We start from the raw sequence: 13,408 nt of genomic DNA, 5'->3' as shown, positions 1-13,408 counted from the left end.
TTTGTCATCATCTCCATCAATTACTGAAGATAGAATATCTTGCTACAAATTAAAGGACTCACATGTCCTTTGGAGCAACTTCTATGAGAGATATAGCTATTTTAAATCAATAATTCTTCCAAATGCTCGCAGCGATTGGAATTAGCTCTGATTGCAAGACTTCAAATCAGTCCATGATTACAATTCTGTGCTCTATAGAATCACTTCATAGTAAAGGCCATGTGGAGAGAAAATAACCAATGAAGACATGTTAGAGAAGACATTTTTAACATTTCACACTTCATACATGGTTCTGCAACAACAACATTTTTAGAGAAGACGTGTTAGATAAATGCAAGAGACACATAGATTGTCTAGAAATAAGTGATAGATTTAAGGAATATAACTAGATAATCTTCAATTACTGCTTTGTCGTATATCTATTTTAATTAAATTTAGACACAACAAAAGTTCTTTGTAAAGGAACATGGTAGAGCACCAGAGCTATTCATTACTGTTATATATGAGGAAATAGATGCTATTCAAATCCTATAACACCTACAAGTAGGAGGCGAATATGTTTTAAGGAAACTGTGTAATCATCCAAGCCTCGGTTTGCATTTTATTTTTTTCTTATTTATTTTGTTATCTCATTAATGTAATTATTGTAACATCAAGTATATTATCAAGACCTAATTTATAATTTCAGAATGTATTCCTCCTGTACGTATTGTGTATTCCATGTGTTTTCAACAATGAGAAACGGTTTAAATGTGAAACAAAGTTGAGATTATAAGCATGTAAAAAGATTCTGTCTATACAGAAAATTCAGGACTGCCCAATTAGCTGCATTTGGATATTTGTATATATTAGATTTTCTTTAATAATGCTAATGCGAATGTCTCTCATATGGGTTAATCGCATGGGGTAAGTTTCTATTTTCAACAGTCAACACACGAGAAAGGAGATGGGAAATAGAAAAAGATAAAAAGAGTTAATAATGATAAGACTTATTTAATTAGTTTAAAGGGTCAAAAAAAATTAAAGAAAGTTAACAAGTGGCGAAAAAGAAGGTAAAATCAAACAAAGAAAGAAATATGAACTCATTTTTTTGGCCAACAAATTTGAGTTGGCTTTAAACGCCCTTTTTTCCCTGTCGTCCCAGATCGAGTGTTGACGTTGCAAGTCTTGATTTGGACTTCAAAAATCCCCAATCGACATGATATTTTCGTATAAAAGCAAGACCGCAAAGTAACCATTTTTTTTTTTTTTGATAATTTCTTGGGTCAATCATTACTCTCTTATAATTACAATTACCAACATTATTTGGAATCCTCAATTTTTGAATTTTAAGTATTATGTCGATTTATTTTCAAGGACCCCAAATTTTTTTTTTTTTTTTTGTATTTTTATTCTTTTGCACCACTCGAGTTGAGGAGGGTTTCTTTAAGAATTGTCTTATAGAGATATTGACAGTTTATCTCTCAGTAGATTTTTCTTTAATTCTTCTTTTTCTAACACTTCAATGCTTATAAATTTTTATTATTCCTTTCATCCATGGTGTTTTGGAACATTGATGAAAATTTTCATTAATATAATTTATATATTATAATGTCATATTTATTCTTCTTTTTTTTAAATTAATTAACGTCAATGATGAAAGGGACTCAAATAGTGAAAAAAAAAAATCTATGGAAGATGAAATTGTCATATTCTCTCTCTCTCTTTTTTTAACTATTCATCATGATTAAAGTAATTGGTAATCCACTTAATTTATAAAAAACACACACACACACACACACTTATCTTCCTATGGAATTAAGGAAGGTAAAATTAAAATATGATAAACATTCAAGTGTTTAAATTAATGGATGTAACCAGATTTTGAAATTATAAGAGATTCAATTTATTTTGGATAAAAACTACAAAAGGTCACATAATAATTTTCCCTATATATGGTAATCGTTTTTCATCTGCTTTAATATTTGTGCATGTCATATTTTTCACATTTCAATTAAGTCAAGATTAAAAAAAATAAATAAATAAAAGTTTATGGTGGGTTCAAAGAAAGGCAAGAAAAGAACAAAGTGCACAGATTTGGTGTGTTTATTACAGAATCCAAAATCTTAAGTGAGACCATAAAGTTGCATGCTATAATTTACCGAAAACTGTTTGTTAAGTGAATCTTAGTAAATCAAAATGTGAACACCAACCTAAATAATTTTAAAAAATTTCCTTGTTTTGTTTCTTATTCTAATTCTGAACCTTCTCTTTTTCTTCTCTAGCCACTGTTATTTAAACAGTCTAAACATATGGAGAAGGGGAAGCAGGAAAAGCTTAGCTAGCTAGACAAATTAAAGAAAAGAACAAATGACAGGAACTACAAATGACATTATTTCCTCTGAAGTTCTCAAAGATTTGAGAGTTGATATCCCTAGAAAATCTGAAACTGAGAGCAGAAATGGTGATCAGACTGAATTTGATTCTTCATCAAATCAAAAAACTAAGGGCCTTGATCATCCTCAAATTCCAGGATGGTTTGCAGAGCACTGTCCTATATGGCCAGGTCAGTGAGATTGCTTTTTTTTACTTTCATTATTTGTGATGGATCCTTTGATCAGTTTCCATCATCAGCTTTGGAGTTTTTATTTGATTTCTTTTGGCTGGCCTTAAAACTGTGCATTTTAAAAAAAAATTCCTTGATCAACATGAAACCCTTTTGTCAATAAATAGAAGAAACCAACTCTAGCTAGCTAATTAATTAATATCTAACGTAGCTAGGCCTTGTACGTGCATGCTTTAGTCAACTTTTTCGACGCTACAGCTTTATTGGAGCAGAAAGCTTTGTTGAAACAATAGATGTAATATGCACGATCTTCCATATTCTGGTGGTAAACATGAGAAATTGATCGAACTTAAAAGGTCTTTTAGCTTATGAGTCAATCAGAAAAGTCAATATTAATCAAATCATAGATTGGAACGTTTTCTATCCCCCTAATAATTTTTATTGACAAGGTTGGAAGATATGGAAATTAGTGTATATGTTGTTTAAAAGAAAAAGTCTCGCTATACTCTCTGCGTACGTATCCCTCACTATGGCTAATCATATTTATATATAATAAATATACACATGACAAAAATTCAACAAAAAGGAAATACGCATTTGGAGTGGCTAAAATTTTATATTTTTAAAGAGCAGTCCTAGATTTCGATTGGTTTATAAATTTGTTAATTTTTGGATTTCCCATTAATTTGCTATATACCGGCCCGTTCTAAATGTCTTGTAGATATTTTTTCCTTTTTAATTAGATTATTCGTAGAGTACCTTGAGAAGCCAATATTAAAAGCAATAACGTGTGCACAAAGTACCAAGACAATTTCTCATTTCATTCATGACATGCATTGCTGCTGATTGCTTATGCTGCATAAAATCATAAAACAAAGCTGGCAAATTTCAGATTTAAGCAAAAGGTGCATGCCCTAATCATATTCATATGTAGTACCTACACCTAAACTTCTCGAATTTTCAAATGATGATTGTGCATGCCTAGAGATATAATTGTATTTGTTGGCTGCTGGCCAGTATATTTGTACTTGTTGGACATCATACTAACCAACTAATCTATATATATATATATATATATATGATGTGTATCTTGCAGGCCAAGCACACTTCTTAGAGGTAGAAAAAATTATATTCCAAGGAAAGTCGGAATACCAAAATATGATGGTGTTTCAGGTAAACGACATCAATTTACAGGAATACAATAGTATACAGAATATTATTCATTGCTTCTTCTATATAATTTATTGTTTTGTTGTTACAGTCATCATCATATGGCAAGGTTTTTGTTCTTGATGGAGCTCTCCAACTCACAGAGAAGGATGAGTGCGCGTATCAAGAAATGATTACTCACCTTCCCCTTTGCTCAATTCCGAATCCCAAAAAGGTTTCTTTTTTCTTAATCATAGCAGACCATTACAATTACATGTTTCATCGATCAGCTTTTTACTTTTTATCTTTCTGCAGGTGTTGCTTATTGGGGGAGGTGACGGTGGCATCCTACGTGAAATCTCTCGTCATGCTTCTGTAGAGCAGATTCATATATGCGAGATTGACACCATGCTGATCAATGTGAGTCTTATTGATTCTATCATGGAATGTAACTTATTTCCTTTCGGCACCATGCATGCACTAGAGAAAAGTCAACATTAACATTTAAGAAATAACATTTCTAATTAAGAAGTGGTAAGCGGCATATGTATATATATGAATATGACTTTCAAGTCTTACTGAAAATTAATAAAATTGATGCAATGATTTTTAAACATAAAAATATGACAAAATGTTGATATAAACAACTATTCTCTCTCCATTCATGTGAGCGGATTCGTATTCCAAACCTCTTTATTTTTAAAATAAAAAATTTTACCATATCAACTAGATATCAGTTGCTGTTTAAAACTATTCAATTAAATTATTGCTATATATCATGCGTATAGTTGGGCCAGGAAAAGAAAAACAGTGTGACACATCTCAATCGAAAGCTGCAATGAGTTGTGTGTGCTACTGTTAGCAATTAGTAAATAAAAAACATTTTTATGATCTCATATGCACAAACAAAGCAAATAATTTATAAAAGCGAGAAAAATTCGAAGGATAATAAATTTCCTAGCTATAATAATAATAATAATAATAATAATAATAATAATAAATGTAAATATTCCAGGTGTATAAGGAATATTTTCCTGAAATTGCTATTGGATACGAGGACTCTCGTGTAATACTTCATGTCTGCGATGGTACGTAAAATTAATTTCCTTCCTCTTATGATATTGCCATGCATATATACGCTCTACAATATGGGAATAAACCTTTACCTTAATTACCCCATATTATATATATATATATATATATATATATACACGTTGGAAAATTGTCAGGAAGTGAGTATTTGAAGACCGTTCAAAGTGGAACCTTTGATGCGATAATAATCGACGCATTCGACCCCATAAGTAAGAATCTGCTTAATTAATTTGTTGTAAAATAATCGTAAAAGATTATAAAACGTATATGGAATTTGATGAGTGCATGCAGGGCCTGGACACGAGCTGTTTGAAGGTCCATTCTTTGAGTTGGTAGCAAAAGCTCTCCGCCCCGGAGGAGCAATGTGTATCCAAGCGGAGAGCCTGTGGTTTCAGCAATTCAGTGTCCAGCATCTTATTGATGACTGTCATCGAATATTCAAAGGCTCCGCAAGCTATGCTTGGACAACTGTTCCCACATATCCAAGGCGCGCCTCGTTCACTTGCTAATATCTTCTTCCCTTTTTATCAATACGTGCGATTTTATTTTCTTTATTATTCATATTAAATAAAATACTGCAGTGGAGTTATTGGTTTCATGCTTTGCTCTACTGAGTCTGAGGGGCCATCCGTGGACTTCATACATCCTATTAACCCAATTGACCCTGACCAAATTTTTGGTGTTGCAAAAGGGCCCTTGAAATTCTATAACTCAGCAGAGGTACGTAATCAATCTATAGGTGGTCAAATTATATATTTTATATATGTATTATGGAGAATGCTCATAATAAATTAATTTACTGCTATTAATTGTTTCAATTCAGGTACATGCTGCAGCATTTTGTTTGCCAACTTTTGCAAAGAAGCCAGCTCACTCCCACATTCCAAGTACAAGGTCGCAGGTTGATGATAACACAGACAATGAGGGTTGTCATATATAATTACAAATCAGATATACACACACACACACACACACAGAGGATATAGGTGGATTACATGCATTCAAAATTGCATAGGAATTGAATAGAGATGATGTGATGACTAGATGCAGGCAGGCATATAACATGGAGTTAGTTTTGGTTTTGCGTCGCTTTGGATTTTGCATGCAGATCCATACTGCTGCATTATCTCCGTCTGCCATGCCATCTTGCGTCGTGGATGTGATTGGTTCCCAAAATTTGGATTCCAGTATGTGATATTGTTGCACAATACGTCTAGGTTTGGTCATTATGCTTAAAGAAAAATTTGGATCCATACTGCTGCATTTTGCTCAAAGAAAAAGTCACATTTGTTGTCCCCCCGCCCCCCTTTTGTTTTGTATCGATTTGTCTTTCAATTTCGTACAAATTGTCCTTGTTGCCAGTTCATAATTTGACTTTGCGGTTTTAAATTTGTTATGCCATTTTGGTTTTGGCAATCAAGTTTGAATCCCAGTGTAATTCGATTATCAACATTTTCAAGTATTTGCGAACCAAGACCGAAATCCTTGAGCATTTGCAGCAAGCATTTTAGCTACAGATGGCCAAAGGCTAACATTGCCAATGTTGATGACAAGACTTCGAGAATGCTACATATCTCTCCAATCGCAAATGCCTCGATTGCATTTGCATAGATGATAGACTTTGCGCAGCTATCAACCAGAACGATTGCCATGAGAAATCTGCTCAATCCAGAAAGAAAACACATAAATATGGAACCTTTATTTCTCCAATGCATGTATTTTTAATTCTCAACTACAATTGTGAGCACGGACGGCCCTACTAAACGAGGGGAAAAAATCTAGCTCAAATTCTTTTCAATTTACAGATTTTTATTTTGAAAGAAAAAAAAAGTATGCTTTTCGTGAAAATAGCTAACACTAACAGCTAAAGAGGACAATTACAACAGACAACATGCTTCGTGGCATAACCTATAAATCTCCTATCTTAACGAAATAATGCTTATACTGTCATAAGTGGAAGTGCCTCCATGTGGTGATCTTTAGGGTTCATGGACATAATACAAAAAAGGTGCGGGAGAAAGAAATAGATTGCCAGAAACACAAGAACTCCAAGATCAGCCTCTTCTCCAACTGCCGCCTGACGAGGATTCACCCAGAATATCTGGCTAAAACACCATAAGCAATAGAGGCTTGCTATAATCAAAATAAGACTCGCCGAATGATATGATTGATTCCTAGCCGACTTCGCAGGCTTTACTCTGCGCATATACCAAGAGTTCAAAACTTTTAAATATGCTAGTAAGCTCACTATAATCTGAATACAACCAAATGATGGCAATCATCCCAAAGACAAACACCTGTTGATATAAACGAAGCCACCAATCAAGCAAGTGCACAAGACAGCAATTACTACGACAGCATCTGGGTTGATAGGTGCTCGACCCTTCCACCAACCAGTGCTCAATATCCAAACATACATTGACGATTGTCCATTTTCCTGTGATACAATGTTTGATCCATCAATATAACAAACAATAAGATGTGGCACCCAGAGGCACCAAAAGGAGGAAGGGAGTTGCGGGGGTGTTTGCCATTTGGCCTTCCATGAATGCAGCGGTTACTTTTGAATTTGCAGTATTTGGGAGTGAGGCAATCACACAAACCAGAAAATCATAAAGACAATTTGCGCTGTTTCTCTTCTCTGAACAGAGTCTTAAAATTGAGGAATCCTCACACCTATCAGGTCTTAAAAGCCCAATTTAGTCAAAGAATAAAATAAATCCTTTAACAAGATGAATCATGAAGAATGAAGAATTAAAGAAAATTTCAGCCATCTCTAGTAAGTTCCAAATTAAGAGATGCAACTTGTCTGAAATTTTTACCAAAATTGAGAAGCATTGCTGCTGGTATAAAACTTTGTCTTAACTGTTTTTTTGTGGAAACCAAAAAAACAGATTCATACTATGCCCTGATTTTAATTATTCTGAAAATGTACTAAATTGACAATAGCACTGTCACTTGTAAGCAGTGCATCTACTAAGGCAATTCTTTTGGCGTAACTAGTTCATCCAGAATCTTACAGAAAGGGCACGTGCCATCCTCCTAAACCAATGACTGGCACACAGCTTAAAGTTTATCTTGAACATGATTTGTACTCTGAAGTTCACCATATCATTTTCAAAGCCTAGATAAATAGCAGAAGTAGAAGTCTCTCTCTAGCTCTCCAAACATCTACATTGATCACTCAACATGTATATAGGCTTCGACCAGTTTCAATTCTGCTATTCACACGATTCAAAATACATATCTCGCAAAACGATTTACAAACGAACATTTTCAAGCAATAAACAAAATGATTGTGGTCACGCTCAGGGACATACCATATCAATAGAAAGGGGACAAAAATTTAAAAAAAAAAAAAAATTACCTCAAACAAATGGTCAAGGAAAAAGTGAGAAAAAGAGCCGGCGCAGATCAACAAGAAGCATTGCCGCTTTGTAAGGGGTACCTGCATGATACAAACCAACGGGATGAGAATCGCTTGATTGAGTACAACAAAATATATTTCATTGAATAATAAGATCTCATTAAATATTAACAAATACTGCCAAAATGAAACTTCATTGTTGCCAAAAACAGAACCAAATCTCATGAACTTTTAAAAGCCCACCAACCAATATATATCTCTAATTAAAAATTTTGCAAATAAAGCTCCAAAAGAAACAACCCAGATGATCGAAACTCACCCCGGAAACAGAATCAAGAAGGCCTTTAAGGAGTAAAATCCTGGAAAGCAAAGAATAAAGAACACACAACGGGAAGCCAAGAATAAGAACATAATAAAAGGGGTGGTGAATGGCATCGGCTAAAGAGGAGCCGAATGAGGAACCGAAGAAGGAGCCAAGCCATTCGGAGAAGGAGCCTATATCGGGGCCAAAGAAGGCGTTGATTGTATAAGTCAACGTGTGGTGGGGGCTAAATCTGCCATTTGATAGCTTCGTCATGGCCAGCCCCGTACCCATCGCGTACATCATGTGCGGCCCCGGCCCTGGCATCCCTTCCCTTCCCTTGCCTGCAGCAACCTCCGCTATTATTTTATTAAGCTGTTGCTGCTCGCTCCCCTGCCTGCCAGCCTGCCTGCCTTTATTACTGATTCATTTTTTTTTTGGGGTTTTTATTGAAAGAATTAAATAAATAAATGCATGGAAGCTTGGATGTTGATCAAATGATTGGATATATGGTGGTGTGATGTGCGTGTTAGAAGAGAAAGAGAAGAATCTGGGTGTGCAGACGGCGTTCGTTAAGCTTCAGCACAGGGGGGAATCGCCGAGTGTCTGTTGGGTGCGGGCTTTGACTCTGTTTTTAGCTAATAGCTATTCTAGCTGGCGTTCATCAGCATACCAGCAGCTGACTGTAAAATTTTCAGGCACCTGATATTTAATTATTGGAGGCTTTTAACACGGATCGAATTTACTATATTACTTTTCTGCAAATCGTAATTATTGAACTATATTACTTGAACTCTCTGTTCGGTTAATATTAACCTAATTTGAAGTCATTTTCATTTCGAAAAGACTTGGAGCTTTTAACCCCACTGTAAAATTTAGGAATGGTAAATATTCAATTATAGATCCTTCTAAATATAAATTTATAATTATTCATAATAAATATATTTATATTCATATTCAATTTTTAATGTTGGATATAGATATGAATTATATTCATATAAATATGAATATTCATATAAATATGAATATTCATAAATATTTAAAAAATTAAACTTTGTATTTTTAAATTAAAAAATAATATGATAAATTAATAAATTTGTATTTTAAAACTGATTAATAAAATGTTACATCAAGAAAGTTCTTACTTTACCTTTATTTATATTTCCTAAAATCATTAATCTTAAAAGCTAAAGTTACTGCTCTACAGGGGACGAAAAAAGTGAACAAATAAAGGCAAATCGGATACCATCAAACTTGAAATTTCACGATCTACACAATGGTATTGTGTTTGTTGGCAAAAAATAAATGATAGCAGCGGAAACACCACCCAAGACGTTGACGGTAACTCAACAACAAAAAAAAAAAACAAACAGTTTTTTTTTTTTTTAATTTCTAAAATTACATAATTTTTATTTCCATAAGTCTTAACTCTTATATTTTTGTAAACAAAAATATTTTTAATTAAAATTTAAAATATAAATATATTATGAAATGGGATTGTAAAAAGTTTGTTAAAAGAATAGTTTATTTAAGTATTTAATTCAATTCCCATTCAAAATTAAAAATAATTATTTTTTTAATTATTTAGGTAATTTCAATTAAAAAAAAGGTTTATGAGGAATTTTGAGGGGTTTCAAAAGGCTTACTAAGATTTTAAAGGGATGTAAAATTATTTTTCAAAAAAAAATTATTAAGTAATCTTTTACATGCATTGGTATTAAATGTAAGGCTTTTGACACCCCTCAAAATTCCTCATAAAATCTATTTTTAATTGAAATTACCTAAATAACTAACGTAAAACTAGGCAAATTTACTAAGTAATTATTTACTCTTGCAAAAAAAAAAAAGTAACTTTTCTAGTAAATAACCAAAGACAAGTTATTTACTAGGTTATTAGGTAATTTTACTAAGTAATTTATTCACTAAGCAATTTTAATTTTACTTTATAGAATTCAAAAGGGCTGTTACAATGAATATTAAGGATTTAGAAGGCGTGTTAAAAGATCACTCTTAGTGTAATTTGGGCCTTATCTAAAGCAAAAACCAACATAGGTATTGGGCCTTGAGCAAAATCGATCCAACAAAAACAATCCGTTTGGTGCTACATTATTTACCATCTTTTGCTGTTGTTGCAGATGAAGTTTGCGCCGAAGGCACCGAGAGAAATTGCAAATGGTTAATTCTCTCTGCAAAGCTCTGATTATTCAAGAGTTATATGCATTATGTGTACATAAATTACATCGTGATGAATCCTCTTCAGAAAATAATGATGAGAATTATCAAAAAATTTCCACAGAATCTCGTCAATATCAAGATTAACGTTACGAATAAATTTTGTTTAAAAAAAAAAAATTGACATACTAGTTAGTACACTAACTAGATACAATAATATTAAGACTTTGTTTAGTATTGAAGTGTTGCAATTTTTCTAAACTATAGTTGATAAAGTGTGGTAAATATGATTTTTTTTTTAAATGTTATAATTTTTATCATACAACCATAGGATAAAACTAAAGATAGGCAACGGATTGGTTCGGTTTAATATCGGCCGAACTAAAAGTTACAATTCCGTTAAAAATTACAGTTCTGCTCAGTATTGAATTTTTAAGAATTGAAATAAAAACAAAATGACCCAATCCAAAATGCAAATTTTCGATTTGGATATTCACATGTCTATAAATTTTTTTATTTTCTTATAAAATTTAATATTTTTTTTTATTTTTTCTTATGTCTTCTTGAATCACACCACGTGGCATTATTTTAATATAAAAAATATAAATGATTTTTTGTGGTCCAATTCCAGTTTTGATAATTTTAACTGAAATTTTTGGTTCGGTTTCAATATTATTTTCTTTTTCACTTTTTTACTGCAAAAATACCGAATCGAATCGATTTCTTAAAGAACTGGTTCCATTTTGCTCACACCTAGATAATACTAACTTAGCTTCTAATTAAAGTTGTTTATGAAGTTCTTTAAAGCGATAACTTTTAAAATATGACAGTCCAATCACAGTCCGATGATAAACCAAAATCTTTTCTTTCTTTTTTTTAATAGCACCTCAACCACTTTTGAAAGTTACTTTTACCATTATATAAAAAAGAAAATAAGAAAAAAGAGAAAATCACACACACTTACTGCCGCAGTGCCACCTGGGCCATTTGAAATTGTAATTTTGGAACCTAAGGTCATGTAGGACAAAGTGTGGGATTAGACTAATTATTTGGATATCATGTTTGGCAAACACACTTGGATTAGATTAAGTGGACTAAATTCAAATTTAGTCCTACAATTATAGGATTAGTTATCCTCATTTTTTCATGGGTTTAAGGAGGATTGGACTAAACAATGTTTGTCTTCTTATGATTTATTTTTATTTATTTATTTATGTATTGTTATTATTTATCTATTTATTTTTATTCATGGTTCCATAAAAATTAAGTAATTTATTTTTTTATTTTACCTATGACATCTTCTTTCATTTATTTATTTGTATTAATATTTAATGTTAAATAATTAATTAATAGTTTATTATATGTATTAACAAAATTATTATTAAGAAACATCCCATTTATCATTTGAATATTATGTAATTTTGATAAATAATTTATTTTATATTTAATTATTTTAATAATATTTTATTTACTAGGAAAAATATATCATATATGAAAACATAAAATTTAAGTAAATTTAATTATTCTAATTAAATACTATTTAATTTCACTTGTATTTTATTTGACATAGTCTAATTTAATATTAATCTTGTATTATATCAAATATAAGACAACATTATAAATAATTTAGACTAATCTAATCTAATTTAATCCAATTCAATTCTTATAATTAATCTAATTTAATCCTGCATGCCAAATCGTAGCCTAAAGGTTAAAGACTCATGACGCGTACGCGCGCGCGCGCGCGCCGTATCCGTTTTTCCCGAAGTGAAATAAGAAGAGGGAATGAATATTAGGATAAGAGACTGGAACATTCTTATTTGTCTGGAAGCGGGACCCAACGGGTTTCAACACATGATTATTATTGGTCTTTTAACGGATAAGGACTCGACGGCCCTGGGCCCCATTTGACACCTCCCCTCCACACGCCTTTGATTGATGTTAAGAACATGAAGATCACACCCTGTTTACGACACCCCTCCGTGGAACACGGCTACCGGATAACGCGGGTCCCGCACCCTCTTCGAGCAAATAATAAATTATTCTATTTTTTAATATATTTTTTTTCTATATTCTTTCATTGGTATTAACCTCTAATCCATTTAGCTAGGTTTGGTTCCAAATGAAATTAAATAAAGCACGTTCTTTTTCATTTGGGTTCACTTGTGAGGGTTACTTGTGATTAGGCAAATGATCAACTATATATATATATATATATATATATATATATATATATATTGACATGGCTAGTATTAATTTGCAACGAGCTTCGCATGAATAACTAAATATGAATAACGTGGGAGGTGGGACTCATAATTATTTTATTTTAATATTACATCAATTATTTTTTTACTTTATGACAGCACAATTGGAATATCTTATTCCAATATTTCAAAACAAAATTTAAAATATGACTCTCCTTATATGCGAAAAAAAAAACTCAAATCCTTAAAAAATAAAAGGTTATTTATCATGTTACTATTGATCATTGTCATCAAATTAGCGGTATTAATATGAGAAAACCTTGTCTTAAGATAAAATCATACACAAATTGAGTAAAAATGTTGATATGTTTTATCAAAATTTAATTTTGAATTTATCACATATTATTTGTTCTTAAAAGTATATTTATTCCTATCACATAAAATAAAGTTTATATTTTAAAAAAAATGTCATTATGCATCTAACCTCTTATGATAAATATGTATTATATTATTGATTGCAGTTGTGGAGCAATTGTTGTACCGTACCTCTACTTTTATATTTATGTCTTAAAAAATAT

The 13,408-nt window shown here is 31.8% G+C and overlaps 2 protein-coding genes across 2 annotated transcripts; one reads left to right on the top strand and one right to left on the bottom strand.

Annotated features, from left to right (window-relative positions):
* The first annotated feature begins 2,349 nt into the window (after positions 1–2,349).
* On the top strand, positions 2,350–6,161 carry LOC102628833 (spermidine synthase 1-like). Its single transcript, XM_025099059.2, has 9 exons — positions 2,350–2,545; positions 3,642–3,718; positions 3,807–3,929; positions 4,010–4,114; positions 4,710–4,786; positions 4,928–4,995; positions 5,078–5,273; positions 5,368–5,506; positions 5,610–6,161. Exons 1-9 carry the CDS (start codon positions 2,350–2,352, stop codon positions 5,724–5,726), a joined length of 1,098 nt encoding a protein of 365 aa, XP_024954827.2. The 3' UTR covers positions 5,727–6,161.
* A 296-nt stretch (positions 6,162–6,457) lies between these two features.
* LOC102612765 (uncharacterized) lies at positions 6,458–9,159 on the bottom strand. Its single transcript, XM_006476691.3, has 4 exons — positions 8,473–9,159; positions 8,154–8,234; positions 7,084–7,223; positions 6,458–6,984 (listed from the first exon to the last, which is right to left on the bottom strand). The coding sequence occupies exons 1-4, from the start codon at positions 8,779–8,781 to the stop codon at positions 6,726–6,728; spliced, it is 789 nt and encodes a 262-aa protein (XP_006476754.2). The 5' UTR covers positions 8,782–9,159; the 3' UTR covers positions 6,458–6,725.
* Positions 9,160–13,408: the final 4,249 nt, after the last annotated feature.

The sequence above is a fragment of the Citrus sinensis genome, chromosome 3 (genome assembly GCF_022201045.2).
Source record: "Citrus sinensis cultivar Valencia sweet orange chromosome 3, DVS_A1.0, whole genome shotgun sequence".
Lineage (NCBI taxonomy): Eukaryota > Viridiplantae > Streptophyta > Magnoliopsida > Sapindales > Rutaceae > Citrus > Citrus sinensis.
This window is presented reverse-complemented; position numbering and strand designations above follow the sequence as displayed.